Source organism: Rhinoderma darwinii, chromosome 4, assembly GCF_050947455.1.
Source record: "Rhinoderma darwinii isolate aRhiDar2 chromosome 4, aRhiDar2.hap1, whole genome shotgun sequence".
NCBI classification, from domain to species: domain Eukaryota; kingdom Metazoa; phylum Chordata; class Amphibia; order Anura; family Rhinodermatidae; genus Rhinoderma; species Rhinoderma darwinii.
Genome location: NC_134690.1, coordinates 39,661,733 through 39,683,862, shown reverse-complemented (window position 1 = coordinate 39,683,862; position 22,130 = coordinate 39,661,733). Strand labels below are relative to the sequence as shown.

At 39.8% G+C, this 22,130-nt stretch overlaps 1 protein-coding gene across 4 annotated transcripts in view; it reads left to right on the top strand.

Moving 5' to 3' along the window:
- TDRD15 (tudor domain containing 15) overlaps positions 1 to 22,130 on the top strand; it is a 50,153-nt gene that overhangs the window by 21,812 nt on the left and 6,211 nt on the right. For 2 of the 4 annotated variants that reach the window (XM_075861039.1, XM_075861040.1), the window contains exons 4-5: positions 3,737 to 3,790; positions 9,416 to 15,118. In XM_075861039.1, coding sequence (XP_075717154.1) covers positions 3,737 to 3,790; positions 9,416 to 15,081 — 5,720 coding nt within the window. In that variant the 3' untranslated portion in view covers positions 15,082 to 15,118. The remainder of the gene's footprint in view (positions 1 to 3,736; positions 3,791 to 9,415; positions 15,119 to 22,130) is intronic. The other 2 variants (XM_075861041.1, XM_075861043.1) reach the window with 2 other exon arrangements.

Here is a 22,130-nt window from a genome sequence, read left to right as displayed (position 1 = left end):
TAAAAATGTTTTACAAAAGTGTAAAAATAAGGTTTTTTTTTCTCCTATAATAGGGAAAAAATTAAACCGTTAGACAGTACATATATTTGGTATCACCGCGTTCGTAACGACCCAAACTATAAAACTATAATGTTCTTTTTCCCACACGGTGAACACCGCAATAAACCCGAAAAGCAATGCCAGAATCACTATTTTTCTGGTCACCACCCATCCCAAAATATAGAATATAGTTGCATGTACTCAAAAATAGTACCAGTAAAAACTACTACCCGTCCCGCAAGAAACAAGTCCGTAAACAGTTTTTTTGACAGAAAAAGCAAAAAGTTATGGCTCTCAGAATATGGTGACACAAAAAATAAATTATTTTATAAAAAAGTGTTAGTTTTTTTTTATTGTGCAAACGCTGCAAAACATAAAAAAACTGTATACATATGGTATCGCCGTAATCGTACCGACCCGCAGAATAAAGTAAAACTGTCATTTGTAGCGCATGATGAACACCGTAAGAAATAAATAATTTATAACGCCAAAATAACTTTTTTTTGGTCACCTTCACTCTAAATAAAATGTAATAAGTGATCAAAAAGTTGTATGTACCAAAAAATGGTACCAATAAAAATTACAGCTTGTCACGCCAAAAATAAGCTCTCACACCGCTCAATCTACCCAAAAATAAAGTTATGGCTCTCAATGTGTTGATACAAAACAATTTATTATTTTTTTCTTTGTCAAATATTATAAAAACTATATACATTTGGTATCACCGTAATCGTATTGAGACGTCAAAGTTACGTTGTCTTTTTTACAGCACGGTGAAAGCGGGAAAAAACGAAACCCAAAAAACTGTTTAGGAATCAGTTTTTTCCAATTTCACCTCGCAAAGAATTTTAATTTCGGTTTCCCAATACATTGTATGGTACTTTTAAATGGTGTCAATAGAAACTGCAATGCCCCCCCCCCCCCCCCCCACAAAAAAAAGCCCTAACAGCGCTCTGTTGACAGAAAAATAAAGTTATGGCCCTCGGAAGGTGGGGAGTGAAAAACTAAAATGGAAAAGCAAAAAAGGGTCAGTCCTGAAAAGTTTAATTTCTAATTAAAAAACAACAATTATTACCACATTTGGGGTTATTGTCATACTCGGGAGAGATTGTGTTACAAACTTTGGGCGGCTTTTTGTTCTTTATCCCTTGTGAAAATGAAAAAATGCAACATTTTAGTGGACAAAAATGTTGATATTCATTTTCACGGCCTAATTCCACTAAATTCTGCAAAAAAAACGGTGTGGTCAAGATGCTAACTATACCCCTAGAAAAATTCTTAAGAGGGGTGTAGTTGTTCAAATTGTATCACTTTCGGGGTGTTTCCACTGTGTGGGTCCCTCCACGGCATTGCAAACGCGGCATGACAATGAACCAATCCAGCAAAATCTGCGCTCCAAGATCCAAACGGCACTCCATCTCTTCTGAGCCCTGCTGTTTGGACCATACAGCAGTTTATTACCACATATGGGGTATTTCCATAATCGGGCGATAATGCTTTACACATGCTGGGGTGCATTTTCTTCTGTATTCCTTGTAAATATTACAAATTTCTGTTTTTTCAGAAAAAAAGTAGATTTTCATTTTCACAGACTAACTCCGATAAATACAGCTAAATACCCGTGGGGTCAAAATGCTCACTATATACCCCCAGATAAATTCCTTGAGGGGTGTTGTTTCCAAAATGGAGTCAGTTTTGGGGGGTTTCCACTGTGTAGGCTCCACAAGACCTCTTCAAACCTGACATGGTGCCTAAAATATAACCTAAAAAAAAAAAGGCCCCAAAATCCACTAGGTGCTTCTTTGCTTCTGAGGCCGGTGTTTCAGTCCATTACCAGACTAGGGCCACATGTGGGATATTTCTAAAAACTGCAGAATCTGGGCAATAAATATTGATTGCGTTTCTCTGGTAAAACCTGTGTTCTAAATTTGTTTTTATTACAAATGAATTTCGGCAAAAAATAATAATTTGAAAATTTCCCCTCTACTTTGCTTTATTTCCTGTGAAACTCCTGAAGGGTTAAACTTTCTGAATGCTGTTTTGAATACTTTGAGGGGTGCAGTTTTTAAAATGGGGTGATTTATTGGGGGATTCTAATATATAAGGCCCTCAAAACCACTTCAGGACTAAACTGGTACCTGTAAAAATAGCCTTTTGAAATTTTCTTGAAAATGTGAGAAATTGCTGCTAAAGTTCTAAGCCTTGTGAGGTCATAGAAAAATAAAAGCACGTTCAAAAAACGATGCAAACATAAAGTAGCCATATGGGAAATGTTAACTAGTGATGATTTTGTGTGGTATTACTATCTGTTTTACAAGAAGATGCATTTTACTAAATGTAAATGGAAGTTTTTGCAAGTTTTCTCAAAATTTGTGTTTTTCACTAATAAACATTGAATTTATAGACCAAATTTTTCCACTAACATAAAGTACAATATGTTCCAAGAAAGCATTCTCAAAATCGCTTGGATAGGTGAAAGCATTCCCAAGTTATTAGCACATAAGTGACACATGTCAGATTTGAACAAATCGGCTGTGCCACAAGGCCAAAACCGGCTGCGTTTTGAAGGGGTTAAGGTGGAGAATTGAGTATGGAAAATATCCAGAAAATTAGTCATGTCCAAATGCACTTCACAGTCCAAATATGATTTTGAGATTAAAGACTCTTAAATCGGGTTCACTCGGGACAGTTTGTGCAGTTTTAGGATTATAAAATATTCTATAGCTAGGAATGTATCCTTAGGGCGTATTATGGCTCTGAATAAACTCTTGAGTTAAGATGCCATTAAGGTGCAGTTTATCAATCTTTCTATGCTAGTTTTCTGGTGTAGAAATGTTGCAAAATGGCTTTTGGCCTTTTTACGCTGCCCTCCAGCTTTGAAACATGGGCGTGGCTTCCTAAAAGGGGTTGGGCCACAGCGACCCAACAGACTTTTTATAATTTATCCCAGGAAACATTTGTAAATTAAAGTGGAGATCTACACCAGCTCCCAGCTGGTGGTGATTTCACTCTGTGGGACGTAGCAAAATAGAGGCCCGTATCTTCCCTCATTTTCTTCTTTGGACAATCAAATGGGAAAAAAAATTGTACTCACCTCCCACCGTTTACTTTTCTACCCTCCAGGTCCCCTCAACATGACACTGGTCATACAACGTACTGACGCAAGGCAGCCTCAGGATGTTTTACGCAGCACTGATGTTGAGTTCTACCTCGCATATAAGGTCCTCACGCTGCTTGATGTCAGGACCTTGTATGAGTGCAGCATGCGGAGGGGAGAAGTGAGCGGAGTAGCATTATGTCCGATTGGGGGGTGAAAATTGATGGCTCATGGAGGCCGCAGTCGTTGCTTCACGATTGTGAAAGATTAATAGAAAGTGGTTACAAAGAACGTCTCTCTCTCTGGCGGACCTGTCCTGAATTACACGGACAACTCCTCTAATGGACACAATTGGGTACTCACTGCCAGGTTTCCCCACAGATTACAGCTGATCGCTGGGGGTCAAGCAGAAGGAGACTATGTAATCAAACCTTTTCAAAGAACAGTTTTAGGAAAATGTATCCTTGAACCGCTTCTATGGAAAACTACTTTTGCGTTACTGCATGTAAAAAACCCAATCAGTAATTCAGTTTTCTTTAATTTTCTCATTGTCTGTTACAATTAGAATGTGCTGATTTTTTTTTTTTTTTTTTTTTTAAGGTAGAAACCTCAACGCCACAGCTTTCACCTTTACTACAATGTCAGATTTACCAGGTAAGATTTGATGTTTGATCACGTTTTCAGTCAAGTTAAACTTTGCTGCATCTGTATAATCTCATACAATTTCTTACACTTTTAATAGTGTACTAAAACTGTTGTATTGCTTTTACCTCCTTTTTGATGTCATGGTCACTTTTTGTTATGTATATAGCGCCGTGAACTTCCGCATTATACATAGCACGATGTTGGGGTGACAACTGCAAAATACAGTATGGTACAAGTAAAAACAATTGCTTACAAAATATATAAACTGAGTTTATATTCTATAAGGAATAGGGGAAGAATACAGAAGGTCTGGGAAAGGAATAAGCAGCTCTAGACATGTCAGGCGGAGGCGATGTTGGAGAACCAATTAGTGGACTCTTAACCCCTTCCCTCTTTAGCCACTTTTGACCTTCCTGACAGAGCCTCATTTTTCAAATCTGACATGTGTCACTTTATGTGGTAATAACTCCGGAATGCTTTCACCTATCCAAGCGATTCTGAGATTGTTTTCTCGTGACACATTGGACTTTATGTTACTGGCAAAATTTGCTCGATATGTTCAGTATTTAATTGTGAAAAACACCAAAATTTAGCGAAAAATTGCAAAAATTAGCATTTTTCTCAATTTAAATGTATCTGCTTGTAAGACAGGCAGTTATAATACACAAAATTGTTGCTAATTAACATCCCCCATATGTCTACTTTAGATTGGCATCGTTTTTTGAACATCCTTTTATTTTTCTATGACCTCACAAGGCTTAGAACTTTAGCAGCAATTTCTCACATTTTCAAGAAAATTTCAAAAGGCTATTTTTACAGGGGCCAGTTCAGTTGTGAAGTGGTTTTGAGGGCCTTATATATTAGAAACCCCAAAAAAGTCACCCCATTTTAAAAACTTCACCCCTCAAAGTATTCAAAACAGCATTTAGAAAATGTCTTAACCCTTTAAACATTTCACAGGAATTAAAGCAAAGTAGAGGTGAAATTTACAAATTTCATATTTTTCTGCAGAAATACATTTTTAATACAATTTTTTTTATAACACAGAAGGTTTTACCAGAGAAATGCAACTCAATATTTGTTGCCCAGTTTTTGCAGTTTTAGGAAATATCCCACATGTGGCCGTAGCGTGCTACTGGACTGAAACACCGGCCTCAGAAGCAAAGGAGCACCTAGTGGATTTTGGGGCCTTATTTTTGTTAGAATATATTTTAGGCACCATGTCAGGTTTGAAGGGCTCTTGCGGTGCCAAAACAGTCAAAATCCCCCAAAAGTGACCCCATCTGGGAAACTAGACACCTCAAGGAAATTATCTAGGGGTGTAGTGAGCATTTTCACCGCACAGGTTTTTTACAGAAATTATTGGAAGTAGGCCGTGAAAATTAAAATCAACATTTCTTCAAAGAAAATGTAGGTTTAGCGATTTTTTTTCTCATTTCCACAAGGACTAAAGGAGAAAAAGCACCGCAAAATTTGTAAAGCAATTTCTCCCGAGTAAAACAATACCTCACATGTGGTAATAAACGGTTGTTTGGAGACACGGCGTGGCTGAGAAGGGAAAGAGCGCCATTTGGCTTTTGGAGTTCACATTTAGCAGGAATGGTTTGCGGAGGCCATGTCACATTTACAAAGCCCCTGAGGGGACAAAACAGTGAAAACCCCAAACAAGTGACCCCATTTTGGAAACTATACCCCTTGAGGAAATTATCTAGGGGTATAGTGAGCATTTTGACCCCACAGGTTTTTTGCAGAAATTTTTGCAAGTAGGCTGTGAAAATGAAAATCTACATTTTTTCAAAGAAAATGTAGGTTTAGCTAATTTTTTCTCATTTCCAGAAGGACTAAAGGAGAAAAAGCACCACAAAATTTGTAAAGCAATTTCTCCCGAGTAAAACAATACCCCACATGTGGTAATAAACGGCTGTTTGGACACACGGCAGGGCTTAGAAGGGAAAGAGCACTATTTGACTTTTTGAGATCACATTTAGCAGGAATGATTTGCGGAGGCCAGGTCACATTTGCAAAGCCCCTGAGGGGACAAAACAATGAAAACGCCCAAAAAGGGACTCCATTTAGGAAACTACACCTCTTGAAGAATGCATCTAGGGGTGTAGTGAGCATTTTGACCCCACAGATGTTTCATAGAATTTATTAGAATTAGGCAGTGAAAATAAAAACAGTCCTTTTTCTTCAATAAGACGTAGCTTTAGCGCAAATTTTTTCATTTTCTCAACAAATAAAGGAAAAAAAGAACCCAACATTTGTAAAGCTATTTCTCCCGAGTACGGCAATACCCCATATGTGGTCATAAACTGCTGTTTGGGCAAACGGCAGGGCTCAGAAGGGAAGGACCGCCATTTGGAGTGCAGATGTTGCTGGATTGGTTTCTGGGCACCTGTGGGCCCAAAACAGTGGAAACCCCCCAGAAGTGACCCCATTTTGTAAACTACACCCCTCAATGCATTTACCAAGGGGTGTAGTAAGCATTTTAACCCTGCAGGTGTTTTGTAGAAATTAGTGTGCGCTCAATGTTGCAGAGTGAAAATGGGATTTTTTTCCATAGATATGCCAATATGTGGTGCCCGGCTTGTGCCACCATAACAAGACAGCTCTCTAATTATTATGCAGTGTTTCCCGGTTTTAGAAACACCCTACATGTGGCCCTAATCTTTTGTCTGGACATATGACAGGGCTCAGAAGTGAAGAGTACCATGCGGAGTGGAGGCCTAATTTGGCGATTTACAAAGTATTGGTTCACAACTGCAGAGGCTCAGATGTGAAATAATAAAAAGAAACCCCTGATAAGTGACCCCATTATGGAACTGCACCCCTCAAGGCATTTATTAAGGGGTGTAGTGAGCATTTTCACCCCACAGGTCTTTTCCATAAATGAATGCGCTGCGGATGGTGCAAATTAAAAATTTATATTTTTCCCTAGATATGCCATTCAGTGGCAAATATGTCATGCCCAGCTTATGACGCTGGAGACACACACCACAAAAATTGTTAAAAGGGTTCTCACGGGTATGACGGTGCCATATATGTTGAAGGAAACTGCTGTTTGGGCACGCTGTAGGGTTCAGGGCCGAGGGAGCACCATTTGGCTTTTGGAGAGCGGATTTTGCTTGGTACTATATTTGTTTGAGTATTGCTGGTGTTTTATAATGTGGGGGTACATGTAAGCGGGGCGGAGTATATAAGGGGCATAGTCAGGTGGTATAAAAAAATAAAAATAATCCATAGATGTGTGTTACGCTGTGAAGCAATCCTTTCTGCACAGGCCGGTGTCGCACTGATAAATGGTGTCATTTCTTATCCCCCTTTTGGTCCACACTCCGCGCCTTTGTAGTTTGGGGAATTTTGCTGGGAAAGTATTATCCTGGTATAATACGGGCACCGTCGCTTCCATCGGATATGATTGGGCCCTCCCTTCCTGGTTCCCTAATTTTAGGTCCTTGATAAATCGCCTCTTGAAACAGAAGAAATGTTCCCCTCGGGCACAACTGCATATTTTTTTATTTCCTGACTTATTGGAGCCATAACTAATTTTATTTTTCATAGACGTAGCGGTATGAGGGCTGGTTTGTTGCGGGACGAGCTGTAGTTATTATTGGTACCATTTTGGGGTACATGTGACTTTTTGATCACCTTTTATCCTATTTTTTGGGATGCCAGGTAAACCAAAAAACGCAATTCTGGCACAGCTTTTTTTTGTTTTTTTTTATACAGAGTTCACCACGCATTATAAACTACATGTTCCCTTTATTCTGCGGGTCAGTACGATTCCGGCGATACCTAATTTATAGAACTTTTTTATGTTTTACAACTTTTTGCACAATAAAATTACTTTTGTAAAAAGAATGTATTTTTTCTGTCGCCAAGTTGTGAGAACCATAACGTTTTAATTTTTTTGTCGACGGAGTTGTATGAGGGCTTGTTTTTTGCGGGACGAGCTATAGTTTTTATAGGTACCATTTTTGGATACGTGCGACTTTTTGATCACTTTTTATTGTAATATTTGTAGGGCAAAGTGACTAAAAAACAGAAACTCTGGTAACGTTTTTTACGGGTTTTTTTTACGCTGTTCACCGCGTGCAATAAATAATATAATATTTTGATACCTCCGGTCGTTACGGTCGTGGCGATACCAAATACATATGGTTTATTATTATTTTTCAATAATAAAGGACTTGATAAGAGTAAAAGGGGGATTGTGTGTTATTTGATTACTTGAAACTTTTATTGTTTTCAAACTTTTATTTTTTGCACTTTTTTTTACACTTTTTTATACTTTTTTTACACTTTTTCTCAAGTCCCACTAGGGGACTTGAAGGTCCAACGGTCAGATTTTTTTTTTTCTAATACATTGCACTACCTATGTAGTGCAATGTATTAGATCTGTCAGTCATTCACTGACAGCAAGCCGTTTAGGCTTCGCCTCCCGGCGGGGCCTAAATCGGCTTCCGTAATGGCAGAGCAGGAGACCATTGTGTCTCCTGTTGCCATAACAGCAGTCGCCAGTCCCGATTGCCTGTCAGGGCTGGCGATCTGCTTGTAACCGCTACGATGCAGCAATCGCTTTCGATTGCTGCATCGAAGGGGTTAATGGCAGGGATCGGAGCTAGCTCCGGTTCCTGCCGTTACAGGTGGATGTCAGCTGTACAGTACAGCTGACTTCCACCGCTGATGACGCCGGATCAGCTCCTGACCCGGCGCCATCTTGCCGGCAGCTACGGAAGCCGATCAGGCTCCGCCGCCGGGCGGATCTTGACCGGCTTCGGTGCTAGGCAGACCGGGAGGCCAGTATTAGGCCTCCGGTTGCCATTGCAGCCACCGGAACCCCGGCAATTTCATTACTGGGGTTCCGATGAGCTGCAAACACCTTAAGTGCAGCGATCGCGTTTGAGCGCTGCACTTAAGGGGTTAATGGCGGGGATCGAAGCTAATTTCGGTCCCCGCCGTTACAGTCGGATGTCAGCTGTAAGATACAGCTGAGATCCGGTGATGATGGGACCGGCTCAGCTTCTGAGCCGGTGCCAAACGTTTGACGTACATGTACGGCAAGATGCGGGAAGTCAGTACTTTCCATGACGTACATGTACGTCAAATGTCGGGAAGGGGTTAAGACCATGTTTTATAAACATGTCGTAAGAGTGTTTGGATTGTTGCAGTGCGTCGGATGGAATGAGGAAGGAAATTCTCAAAGAAAGGGAAGCGCAAAAGAAGTCTTGTATGCTAGGAGAGGAGTCATAGTGAAACGAGCTTTACAGGAAAGGCTTTCGTCCTCTCAATGTACCTTTTAAACTTCTGGTGGGAGAAACTGCCAGCAATATCATCAGAGATACTTTTTTTAAACTACTCATTAAAAGGTTTGCTCCATAAATTTTTCTCCTGGCACCACAAATGGCCCTTTGTGTTTGGGGAATGAATGTTGGGTAAATTAGCTAATTTCCACGTACCCTTTAGGCGTATGGACATCAGAACGGGGTTTCCCACTCGGAACTCTGCCTCTATAACTAGAGTGGAGAAATCTTCAAATAGAGGTTCTGTAATATCTTAAATGATTAAACTGTTACAATCATTAGCCCTTATGTTATGCTACAGTAACTTTTTTCCTTTTTTTTCTTTTTTCAGATGTAATGGATTATATGTCGTTAACAGAGAAGTGTAACTTGCAAATGGACTTGAAGATCTTAAATCTCAGTTGCCATCCGGCTGATGTTTTAGTAAAATTTCAAGGAAAATACATATCCGACTCTGAATTTGACTATCATATACTACAGAAAGAAATACAGCTAGTCGCAAAAAATAATGAGGACATTGATATCGGGCAGTTTTGCTTGGTGCAAGATAAACCTCATGGAATGTGGCACAGAGGAAAAATTTTGGATAAAGTCAATCAGACAGTTGAAGCCGTGCTCATAGATCAAGGCAATGTAATCAAAGTTAATATTCTACAAATTGCTTCTGCCACTGGTGAATTGTTCACTCTCCCTCCTAAGGTGGTCAATGGAATAATTGCTAATTTACTTCCACTTGAAGAAAAGTGGACCTCAAGAGCCATAAATTATTTTTCGTCTTTGGTCGGTGAGCAGCTTCATGGAAATGTAAAAACTTTCTTACCCCATCAAGTTCTTCTTTTAGAGATACCGAAAGTCATAAGCCATGCCATTGAGCTCTGTTTGGCAAAGTATGTTGATTCTGAGTCCTTTTGCCTTCTTGTAGAGATTGTACACAAGTTCCCAGCAAACTCTCATTGCAAACAAATGCCGGACTTGCTTCAACAGAAGGAAATATGCTCGGACATCACGCTAGCTGTTGCTAACACACTTCCCCGTTTCCAAAAGATATTAGATCATCTAAGACCTGAATTTAGTATCGATACCATGGAAAAAATTAAAATTTCTGCTGCCGTAAGTCCAGATCGCTTTTATTGTCATGTTCTCTCTTGGGAAATTGAGTTAAGAAAACTGACTTCTTCTATGTGTTCTCATTATAAAACTACAGTAACAGGAGAAAGTTCCACCCTTGGCAGTTTTGGAGTCATTTGCGCTGCCAAACGGAAAGATGGCTTATGGTATAGAGGCGTAATCCAGAAACTGATCTCTTGTATTTATGTGAAAGTCTGGTTTATTGATATTGGTAGTAGCGAAACCATAAAATCCTCCAACGTGCAGAGGCTGCTACCGGAATTCTTGTCTTTACCCATGATGGCGATCCCATGTGCGTTATCCCGGGACAGTGACCATATAGAAAGTGTTAGAATTAAGCAGCTGGCTCTATTTAAAGAGGCCTTGATGGGACATATTGTCATCGTTCATATAAAAGACTACTGCAGTGAAGAACGTCTGTATTACGTATCATTGTATGATAAACAGTTTGAGTTCAGTGCAAATTGCCATTTGACGAATAAGCAAGTTCCGTTTTTTTCTCCGCATTTTTATACAGACCTTGCAAAATCCGTAACTGATGAGAAATGTCAAAACATTTCTTTGCCTGAGACGTCCACATCCATAGAGATGGAGTACAATGAAACCGTTGTCTACAAATCAATGAAGATGGACTTGGAGTCGGTCCACGTAGCTTATGTCGAATACGTATTAAACCCCTCAAATTTTTGGATAAGAATTGATGAGTGTCAAAAGGACTTTAAAGCGATGATGACTGAGATTGCAGAAAAATATAATAAATGTGAGGAGATGGAGATGGTATTGCAAGATCCTAAACCCAGTCAACTTTGCTGTGCACTTTATGCATTAGATGGACATTATTACAGAGCTGTTGTCACCGAAGTGCTTAGTCCACAAATTTCCGTTTATTTCATTGACTTTGGGAATACAGAGACCATTCCGTTCTATGATGTGAAGGTGTTGCTGCCTCAGTTCAGTATTTTGCCTGCATTAGCAATGTGCTGCTCTTTAGCAAATGCCTATCCAATAGATGATGTGTGGGTTAAGACCGCAAATGATTTTTTTAAACAAACAGTGAGTGGGAAAACTCTTCTTTGCCATGTTTTTTCAAAACAAAAATACAATTATGTGGTGGAAATGCGACTTTCGGAGAACTCCGACTCTTCGGATATTGTCGCTCTTTTGGTGCAAGCTGGATTTGCTGAATTCTGGGAAGTGGATTTAAATTCGAACTCGGTAAAGCAGGAGTTTCTGTCCTCAGACTACAACATGAAATATAGAAACACTGGTACATTAAAAAGAACCATATCTAGGAGCAGTCACACATCCAATGAAGCACATGTATCATTGGATACTTTGACTCTGAAACTAAAACCAACTGAGCAAAAGTCTTCATTCTGTACACCAGACAGCGATTCGCTAACACCTGTTTTTTCTGCAATTTGTTATAAACAGCAAATATTCAAACCTGGAGCTGTTATGGATGTGAATTGTTCTCATGTGGACTCACCAGCCAGTTTCTGGTGTCAAGTATCGAGCAACATCTCCAAAATATCCACTTTAATGGATGAAATGCAGAAATGTTATAGTTGCTTTCAGAGCAGTTACCAACATGGTCAAGTTGCTTGTGCTGCAAAGTCCTCCAGTACTGGCAAGTATTATCGAGCAGCCGTTGTGAAATATGTTTCACCTCATGAAGTTGTGGTTATTTTTATTGACTATGGGAAATCTGAGAAGGTGTTGTTTTCCGATCTTCGTGAAATGAAACCACAGTTTCTTAAATTGGAAGGCCAAGCTTTTCGATGCTGTTTAAGTCAAGTGTTTTCTCCTCCGTATGCTCATCATGTGTGGTCTGCTAATGCATGTGAAGATTTTAAAAATCTAGTTCAATCGACTCCCGATGTAATGAAATGCACTATGATTGCTTTGTTCAGTAGTGGTACTGGGGATCTGTGTAACGCAGTAAATTTGGAAACTCGATTTGGCAATGCAAACAAAATATTGACTGACAAAGGTCATCTGGTTTTAAGAGGAACCGTTCCATCTATTCACTTGCATACGTTTTGTTACTCCAGTTTTGACCTTGAGAAAGGAAGTAAAGAAGATGTATATGTTACTTTTATATCTGATACTGGAAGATTTTATTGCCACCTTGCAAAAAATGACAAGATCTTTGATGTTTTAATGAAGAATGCAGCGGAGGTAGGTGAAAAGGTAAAGCCAGTAACTAAATCGAATGAGCTATGTATCGTTCAATACTTTCAAGATGGCAATTTGTACAGGGCACTGACCTTGCCCGTGGAGTCCTCATCTCTATTCTTGGCCTTTTTTGTAGATTTTGGAGACAGCCAAATGGTGGAAAAAAACGAATTGCTTCCTATTCCCCAGGACGCTGGTGATCTTTTATTTCAAGCAATGCAAGCTATTCCGTGCTATTTGGCCGGTCTTAAACAATTCCTTTTTACAGTAGAGGCTAAAGCCTGGTTTGAAGAACAGTGCATTGGCAAACGATTAAGTGCTAATGTAGTGGCTAGAGACCATGAAGGACAGCTGGAGTTGGATTTGTATAATGGAAATATCTCCATAAACAAAGAAATTCAAAAATTATTAGGCATTAGATCCATTATGAGCAAAGATAAACCGAACGGTTGCAAAGATTCAAGCACTATCCAAAATCATCATGGTTCAGACAGTCTTGATTGTTTACCTATAAACACATTACAGAAAAACACAAATTCAACGCATCTTGCAAAGTCTATAGACCGGGTCAATGATGGAAACCTTTCTTGCAGTTCAAAACTTGTAAAGTCTTCGGATCTTCCTCCGATATGTCTAGAGGATGAGACCACCTGTCTTGTTTATGCTTCCCACATAGACAGTCCTCTCCGTTTTTTTGTGCAACTTGCCAAACAAGAGGAAGATATCGTTAAGCTAGTTGAGGAACTAAATTCAATGTCATTCCAACTCATTCAAAAACAAGATATTGCGAGAGGTCTTGTAGTTGTTGCTCAGTATCCGGATGATGAGGCGTACTACAGAGCAGAAATTAAAGACCTACTACAAGACCGTTTGTGTGTTGAGTTTATTGATTATGGTAATGTAGCAAATGTGGATGCTTCATGTATTTTCACTCTTCCAGAAAAGTTCTTAACTATACCCAGGTTAAGTATCCCTGTTTTTCTCACTGAAATTCAGAAACTTCAGTGCCATACTGAGTGGAGTAAAAACATTACAAAAATGTTTTCTGAGAAAGTTGAGAGCGAGCAATTCAATTGCAAGTTTATGTGCAAACATGGCCTTCAGTGGGAGGTCAGTATAACCTTCGAAGACCAGTCACTTTCAGAAGAACTCCTTCAAAGCTATGAGTGTTCTTCCAAACAATCTACTGCAGTTAAAAAGGATGATCTTCCAAAATCAGACCTTAGCTATTTAAATATCTCAAGTAAAGACACAAGAAAGGAAGCAACCGTTGATAAAAACATTCACAGACTTGCTAACAAGACAATAAAGTCTGGTCTGATAGAAAAAATCAAAAACATTAGTCTTGCAGATTTTGGAACACTTTTTGTCACCTTAGCCAATTGTTCTGAAGAGTCCGAAATAAATTCACACATTGCCGCCACTGTCAAGCAGATTACCAACCGACTTCTAGTTAAGGAAATATCAGAGGGAATGACCTGTTTAGCAAAATCGGAGAGAATGCAAGTTTGGCTCCGTGCTTCCATTGAAAAACTCATGCCAAGTACAATGAAGATGGAAGTATTTTTTGTTGACCACGGTGCGCATGAAATAATAAGCATGCACAATGCCAAAATGCTGTCTTTGGAAGCATGTTCAATTCCTAAGCAAGCAATTGCTTGTAAGTGGTCTGGGACTGAACAAATTGATGAAAATGTGCTTAAAACACACTTCAAATCGATTTTGCAGAAAGAAATTCAAATGATTTTTCTTGAATATTTGGAGTCTGTAAGTGTATGGAAAGTGGAAATATTAGTTGATGGTCTTCTACTATTGCATTACCTTCATAACGCGCAAAGCTCAGCTGATACAAAGCTTGATGAAACAAAGTCTCACTCAAAAGCCAGTATTTCATCGTCCCAAATTCCAAGGCGGTATCTTAAACCTTTAGAAGTTTGTCCTGGATTTGTTACTTCATTTCATGACCCCTCCAGTTTTTTTGTTCAGCTGAGTGACTGTGTTAATATAATGAATACTTTATCACAGTCAATGCAAATACTGGATGACCTTACCCAGTTAGCCGGGGATTCATTAAAACCAGGTTCTCCTTGTCTTGTACAGTCATTTGCCGAACAAGAGTGGTGCAGGGCAGAAATAATGAGCATTAACAAGAACTTTATTTTATTGTATCTGCTTGACTATGGCATTGACAAAATAATTCCGTACTCAGATTATAGAGAACTGAAAAAGATTCCAACAGAACTTTCTTGCCTACCAGCACTAACCTACCATTGCACATTACATGGCGTGATCCCAGATGAAGGAAACTGTTGGTCCAAAAAGGCCATTAGTTATTGTGTCTGTTTTGTACAAAACAATGACTTGATGATTTTGCCTGTTAAAAATATTGGAAAAAACATTTTGGAAGTATCTGTTTATGGTCAAGGAAATCTGGCCTTTAATTTAGTTTCAAGAGGTCTTGCTAAGGAGGCTAAAGACAGAGAAAAATCTGAAATGGTGTATAATTTCCCCTCCATCTGCTTGGAACCTAATCAGCATTTACAAAATGTTGGTTACAGTAAATGTTCAACAAACGTTGAGTTCTCTTCATGCAAAGAAAAGTTGAGCCCTTTGAGACTGAACATGTACGAAGAGGCCGGAAAGGATTGTAAGGCTGGATTTCCACTTCAACAGAACGGTGTTCAGGAGTAGCAATCTGCTAAATAGTCAACTTACCCAAAGACTATTTGTAAGTATTGAATATAGCATAACTTGTATTCTGTAGTAAGGCCTTGTTTACATCTGTGTCAGGTTCCGTTAATCGGTTCAGTTAGACCTTTCTGTCAGGGGAACCCCTGAGCTGAAAGCCAAACGGAAACCATAACTTCCTTTTGCATTATCATTGATTTCAACTGTAATGCTTTTGTTACAAATGGTTTCCGTTTGTCTCCGTTCCGTAATGTTTCAGTTTTTTTGGCGGAAACAATAGCGCAGTCGACTATGCTATTGATTCCGCCAAGAAAAGGAAACCTTACGAAACGGTGACAAACTGAATCTATTTGTAACGTAAGCATTACTGTTGAAATCAATGGTAATGCAAATGGAAGTTATGGTTTCCGTTCATGGGTTCCCCTGACGGAAAGGTCGAACGGAACCCATGAACGGAAGTCCCAACACAGAGGTAAACCTGTAAATTCAAAAGTAGAGCATTTGCGATGTTTGTATACTATCTTTGTAATTTTTCTCTGAGGTTTTTGTCAGGTAGAAAAACTGCCTCGAAATTCCTTCAGGATTTTTAAGGCGGATTTTGAAATGCAAGTGTTTTTTTGAGGCTTTTACATTTTTTTCCGTTTTTTTTTTTTTTAATGAGTTTTATTTTAGGCTTTTTTAATGGAGCAAATGCAAAAATACCGGTCTGTTTTTGGTCAAAAAACTCCCCTCCCATTGCTTTCAATTGAGGTTCAGAGGTGGAAACCACTCCAATATAGGGTAAGCCGTTTTGTTGTTTTTTTTCGCGAGTGGCCGAAAACCATTTTTTTTTTTTTTTTTTTTTTGTGGATCTGAATGAGATGGTTTCCATATCAAAATCGGCACCAATGAACTCCATTTCCCTGGGACTAAAACATTGATGTTCATTCGTTAGGATAGGCTAGCAATGTTTAAACGTTGGGGTCCGACCCTTGGCACCTTTCCCGATCAGCAGAATGATGGCTCCTTCATTGTTTATTCAGACACATCAGCACAAGTGGTTGTACTGCAGTTCGACTCTATTCACTTGAATGGGGCTGAGTTGCAGTAGCAGACTCGACCCCTCGTACGTATGATAGACAGGACTTGTACCCACACCGAACAAACACTACTAATAATCTTTCCTAATGATAGGCCATTCATTTTTTAGTCCTAGGAAAACTTTTTTAATATTTAACTTCTATTTAATTTATAAGGCCCCATGCACACGACCGTATATTATAACCGTAATTACGGGCCCATTGCTTTCTATTGGCCACAGGCACCTTTCCCTATATATATTTACGGATGGGTGTGCGTGCTGAAAGAATTATCTTGTCCTATTCTTGTCCGTAATTACGGCACAGACTCTTCCATAGAAGGCTATGGGTGCTTTCGTAAATACGGACGGCTACGGATGTGTGTCCGTAAAATGTAGTTATGGAAGCGTTGCTATGCATCATGTTGGTGACATTTTCAGCCTTTTTTAGCGAATCCGTATATACGGATAAAATACGGATGCACTACCGGCTGTATTTGCGGATACCGTTCGGTATATACGGATGACTACGGATCCGTATTTACGGACCGTATTTACAGATAGATGAAAATACCGTAGTGCGCATGGGGTCTTAGGCCGCAAAACTCGGATCGCGCACGGATGACTTCCATGTGGGGTCTGTTTTTTTTTTTGTTTTGTTTTTTAACAGATCATTGAATAGAATGGGCTAGACTGATAAAAAATTAACAACTGACCGGAATAGGACCTGCTCTGAGTTTGTCGGATCGGCACACTGATCCGCAAGAAAAAGGGTGTGGATGGCCCCTTAGAATTTAAACGGTCAGTGTGCTTTAAAAAATAAAATAAGGTAGCACGCTGAAGCAAATAAATGATGTGTGCTTGAGCCCTAAGTAAAACATCCATTTCCCTGACTTCTTTGGGCGTAAATAGTAACAGATGGTGCTCCTATATATTACTTTTTCTGCATGTTGTCCGCCTTCAAGGCGGAATTATTTTGTAACTAACCTTTTTTTTTTAAATACCTGGCCGCTCCCTGGGTTTGGTGATATGTTACCAGGTAAACTTGCCTTTTTCTAGCCGTGAAAAAAGACATATATTTTAAAGTTGTCTGATACGGATTTGATCAACCGCCATAAGATGCATTTTCCCATACATTTATAAAGTGGCACCAAGTGTTCAGAGGGAGCCTGTCAAACTCGGGGACAGTAAACCGTGTTTTAATCCACCTAAACTTTCTTGTGAAAAATGGTGTCCCAAGAATGTTTCTGGTTGATTTCCCATTGCTTATATGACATCAACATATTCCGCAGCACTGTACAGATTTAGTTATGAAGCTGCCTTCATTGATCAGGAAACTAGAGGGGGGGCACATTAATTTTTACTGATCCTAAAGAGCACAAGTTTAGCTTCCTAGTACATGCCTGTAATTAGCTTCCTTGTGTTGCTATCTCGCCTCGTCTGAGTCTCATACCAGGAACAGCGACAAGACGCCTCATCTCCAGGTGTGGGGCTCTATGTAAGCAGTAATGTTGGCTTCCCCTCCCTTTTTTACCTTTTTTTTTTTTGTTAGCAAATTAGTTCTGGTAGACGAGGTGACCGGTATCTGTTAGAAATGTTAATTTTGTATTCACACGAAAGTAGAATGTCAATATAAGCTCTGAGTGCTTTGTGGATATTTTTATCTTTTATTTATGTTTTTTTGCTTTTTTATTTTGTCAAAGTACTGGGTGTTACCATTTCCAATGTCAAGTGGGTGTGTCCATGTCAAAGAGCCATCTGCTGGGGTATATGTATTTTTCCCTGGGAAGACACCAAGTAGTAGCCTTCTAAGTTAGTGTTAAAATTTTAAGAGCTGTGTAAATGTATTTCTTGGCATTTGCTTTCTAGGAATGAGAACCTTATTAGCCAACTGACTGTGGTGCACAGAAATTCAGGCTGGGATTTATTACTAACTGGTGGCTAGTATCTCCTGTTATCAGACATGATGCTGCCCAAATGTTGGTCCTTTGCATCAACTTTAGCATTCACTCCTCCTACCAATGTCTACATGACTGCCATCATGGAAGGTGGTAATAACACCCCGAATTATGGTGCAACATTTCTAATGTCTGCACTCCAGAAATATTTTGTTTCCTGCTGTGCCTTGAGGTACTTGACAGCTTTCCTCTGTTCATACAACCGGGAGAGCAGAGCCGTGTGGGTACTGCACATGTCGGGCGATGATGAAGAAGCCATTCTGCCTAAATTCATAGGGTCATGTAGGAAAAGGGATTGGTTAGAGAACGTAAATATATCACTTCATTTATTAAAATAAATTATGTCAGCTCAAAGTTAAAATACTGTTTGAGTCTGGCAGAAATATTGATTCTAAATTGATTGTATCAATGGGAACTAGCGCTTTATGTTCCCAATGTATTATAATCTAGCATTGCCACTGGGATTGCAGAGAAGATTATAAACTTTCAAAAGTACAAAATTGCAGAAAGTCATAGAAGCTGAGAATAGTAACAATTGTCCAATCATATGCAAAAAATGTTGTAAGTCAGTCAACTCGAAGGTCTGGAATGCGTGAACAATACATTTAATTAACTAGAGAAATCCAAGTCTCTTACAGGACAAATAAGGCACAGGATTTCATTGATCATATGCTGAAAAGAGCACCAAAGAGGGTGAAGAAAGAAAATGAGATAGAAGGGAAAGGCACGAGAACCCGTTCGCTATGGGCCCAAACTATCATTAAGTGAACAAACCTGACTCACTATATGACAGAGGATTGAGCATATTGACCAACTGGTGTGTTGCTGACATAATAAGCCCAAGGGGCTTGAAACCTATCTACTTTATCTAGTATAGCTGTCAATTTTTCCATTAATCATGTACCAGGACAGCCATCTCCTAACCTTAGCAAAACCAAGAGTGGGCATCTTCCAGGCCATTGCTATGATTTGGTTGACTGCCAGAAAGCCCAAATAAATTAGCGTTTGAGTATGGGGAGGGACAGCTGGGATTCTTTTAGGAAGAAGGGCAGCCCGAAGATTTTTTGACCAAGTTATTCCCAGTAAGGGTCAAGATCAAAAAGTATGCTCTGACCCAAAGTCTTCGCACTTTAGGGCAATTGCACCATGTGTGTAACATGTCTCTATGGCTCCTGACATCCCCTAAAGCAATAGTGTGTGTACCCCGGGACCGCGTAGCAACACTGGTAAGAGTCGGGTACATCTCATGAGTACCTTTTAATAATAGTTTTGAGCATCAGAGTATTCAATAAACCACTAGCGCTGGAATGCCAAATTTGTGTCCCCTTGGAGTCTGACAGTACCGCACCCAAATCTGTTTCCCACCTTCGTACGTAGGGAGGCTGATGGCTAGATTGGGATAGAGAAGTATATGAGTGCCTTGGGAGTGTTGGTTCTGATGACAATGTAATTCAAAAGGAGTAAGTGCCAGAAGAGTAGGACTAGTTCTCATCAAGGAAGAAATAGTGTTGAATCTGTAGCTAGCAGTATAGCTCTCTATTAGGGAGGGAATATATTTCTTGCAATACTAAATAGGATTTGATACCTGTTGACATATACTGATGAACTTTTGGAAGTTCTGCCGCAGTCCAAGCTCGAAACAAGTTGGGAGAGTCAAGTCCTGGAGGAATAAGGTATTACCACAGAGCGGAGCCAGCGGTAAAAAGGGTGGAATTTATTTGGCGGAGTATTTAGCAGAGTCCCAGATTTGTAAGGAATGTGCTAGAATGGGATTAGTAGTGAAAGATCTCAGCGAGGGCAGGAGCCACAAAAGTTCATTCAAGGGGATTGAGTAGCATTCAGTGGCTACAAGAGTCAACCATATAGGTGGCTCAATAGTGGTCAAATATGGCTAGCTGGGCTATCTCGGCTGCCTCATAGTATTTGGTCATTACCAAGCCACCTTTTGATTTATGTAGGTAAAGAGTAGTGTAGTTCACTCTAGGAATATCCCCTTGCAAAAAAACGTACTAATTAACCGCTGGAAGATTCTAAGGTAATGGTTAGGAACTGGAACTGGGAGGACGCCGAAATATGTGTAAGATTTTAGGCAGGAACGCCATTTTCAATGCATGTATCTGGGGAAAATGCCATATTTCATGGCTCGGTCAGTCTTCCAGCATGTTTCCTAAGTTTGCAAATCAACAGGGGATAGGTCGACATATTCAAAGTATGAACATTGTTCGTAAGGCTAACACCCTGATAGTCCAACCTGTCTACCATCCACTGGAAGGCGAAGTCAGATAGTAAGGGGGGGGGGAATATTATAGTCCATAAAATGTCGTCCGCAAACCAACACTATTTATGGGTTACCGAGACTATCTCAATACTCTTAATGTTAGTAACTCGACGGAGGTGAATCGCTAGGGGTTCTAGGGCGAGAATAAACAGCAACTGTGAAAGCAGGCAACGTTGGCAGGTGCCTCGATAAATAGTTAACAAATCTGAGGAACGCCCATTGTATCTGACAAAGGCTTTGGGAGATCTATAAAGAGTTTTGAGTCAAGTTTTAAAATAAGAGGGGATAACCATCTGTTCAGAACTGCAAATAGATATGACCAGGGGATGGTGTCAAATGCTTTTTGGATATTAAGTGAGAGAAACATAGCCTCAATGCCCCTATGTTTCCTGTAATGTATCAGGTGGGAATCCCTTTGTATGTTGTCCGAAGCCTGTCGATAGAGAGCAAGTTGGTTTTGTTCGCAATTTCATTGTAACTTAACATCTATATTAATTAGGGATATGGAACAGTAAATGGATCAGCACAGGTGATTGTTTTTTGTTTGCGTATCATAGAGATGGAGGCCGTGAGAGTAGTATGGTCAGGCATTTTATTATTCCTAAGAGTTAAAACATTTCGAAAGGGGTGTTGACCGGACCAAAGCATATTTCTTAAAGTAAGGCTGCGAAGCCATTAGGACCAGGCAGTTTATTAATCTTCAGCATTTTGATAATGGTTTCAACCTCCTCAGAGAACTTTTCGATTCCATATGTCTGCCAAGTCAGCAGGTGGGTAGATGAGATAAAATTATTGATTACATTCCCATCAGGTACAGCATCCTCCGTGTATAGAGAAGATAAATGTTGAGAATTCTATTACTATAGTATGTGGGTTAGATGACATGTGTCCAATCTGAGTGCGCAATTTAATAGGAGAAAATGTTTGTACAGTGCACAATAAGTCGGCTGGCCAGGAGAACTTTTTTTAAAATTATTATTGAGAGTATAATCTCTCTGAGACCAGCGTGTATTATTCGTTAAGCTTTTTCGGTGAGACAAAGATCCAGTTCTTGCCGGGCACAGCCAGGTTCTTGTGCTATTTGTGAGGTATAGTTTTGTTTTATCTGAGACTCTAGAATGAGTACTCTAGCTTTCAATTGGGATTGGCGTGCTATATGTTCTTTCAAACCTCTTCATGGATAAGGAAGCCAAGCAAAAACAATGTATGGGCTTCCCCCAGGTAAACCGAGAAGGAGACAGAGGGAGAGTTAAGCTCGAAGTATTGCCTAATTTGAGCATCCAGAGCATGAGATACTTATGGATAGGAGAGCAGGGAGTGAAGAGTCCAGTTGGTAGTGCGGGGCATAATAAGTGGGAAGGACAAGTGAGCGATACGGGACTATGATCCGACCATGGATGGTGGCCGTCTGTATGTTAGGTAGAAGAATGGGTTTAAACAAGATATGATCTATCCTAGTGTATAAGTGAAGTCTAGGTGAGTAGAACATCTAGTTTCTGTTGGTGGGATTGAGTTCTCTGCATGCATCGACCCATTGACTTGTCGAAGGTTGGTGAAAACTGACACAATTTAAAACCCTTTTTTTATTTTTTCTCCGCTTTCCTGCTGTGTAGCTAACCAGGGAAAGGGGTTAATTACTCTCTTGTGATATATAAATTTGCCTGCAGGACTCTCTTTGAGCTTGCTCTCATTTGGGCTTGGTAGACTAAGTGCTTGTGAACAAGTGGAGTTATTAAACCGGAGTTAAAAGGAGGAGTTA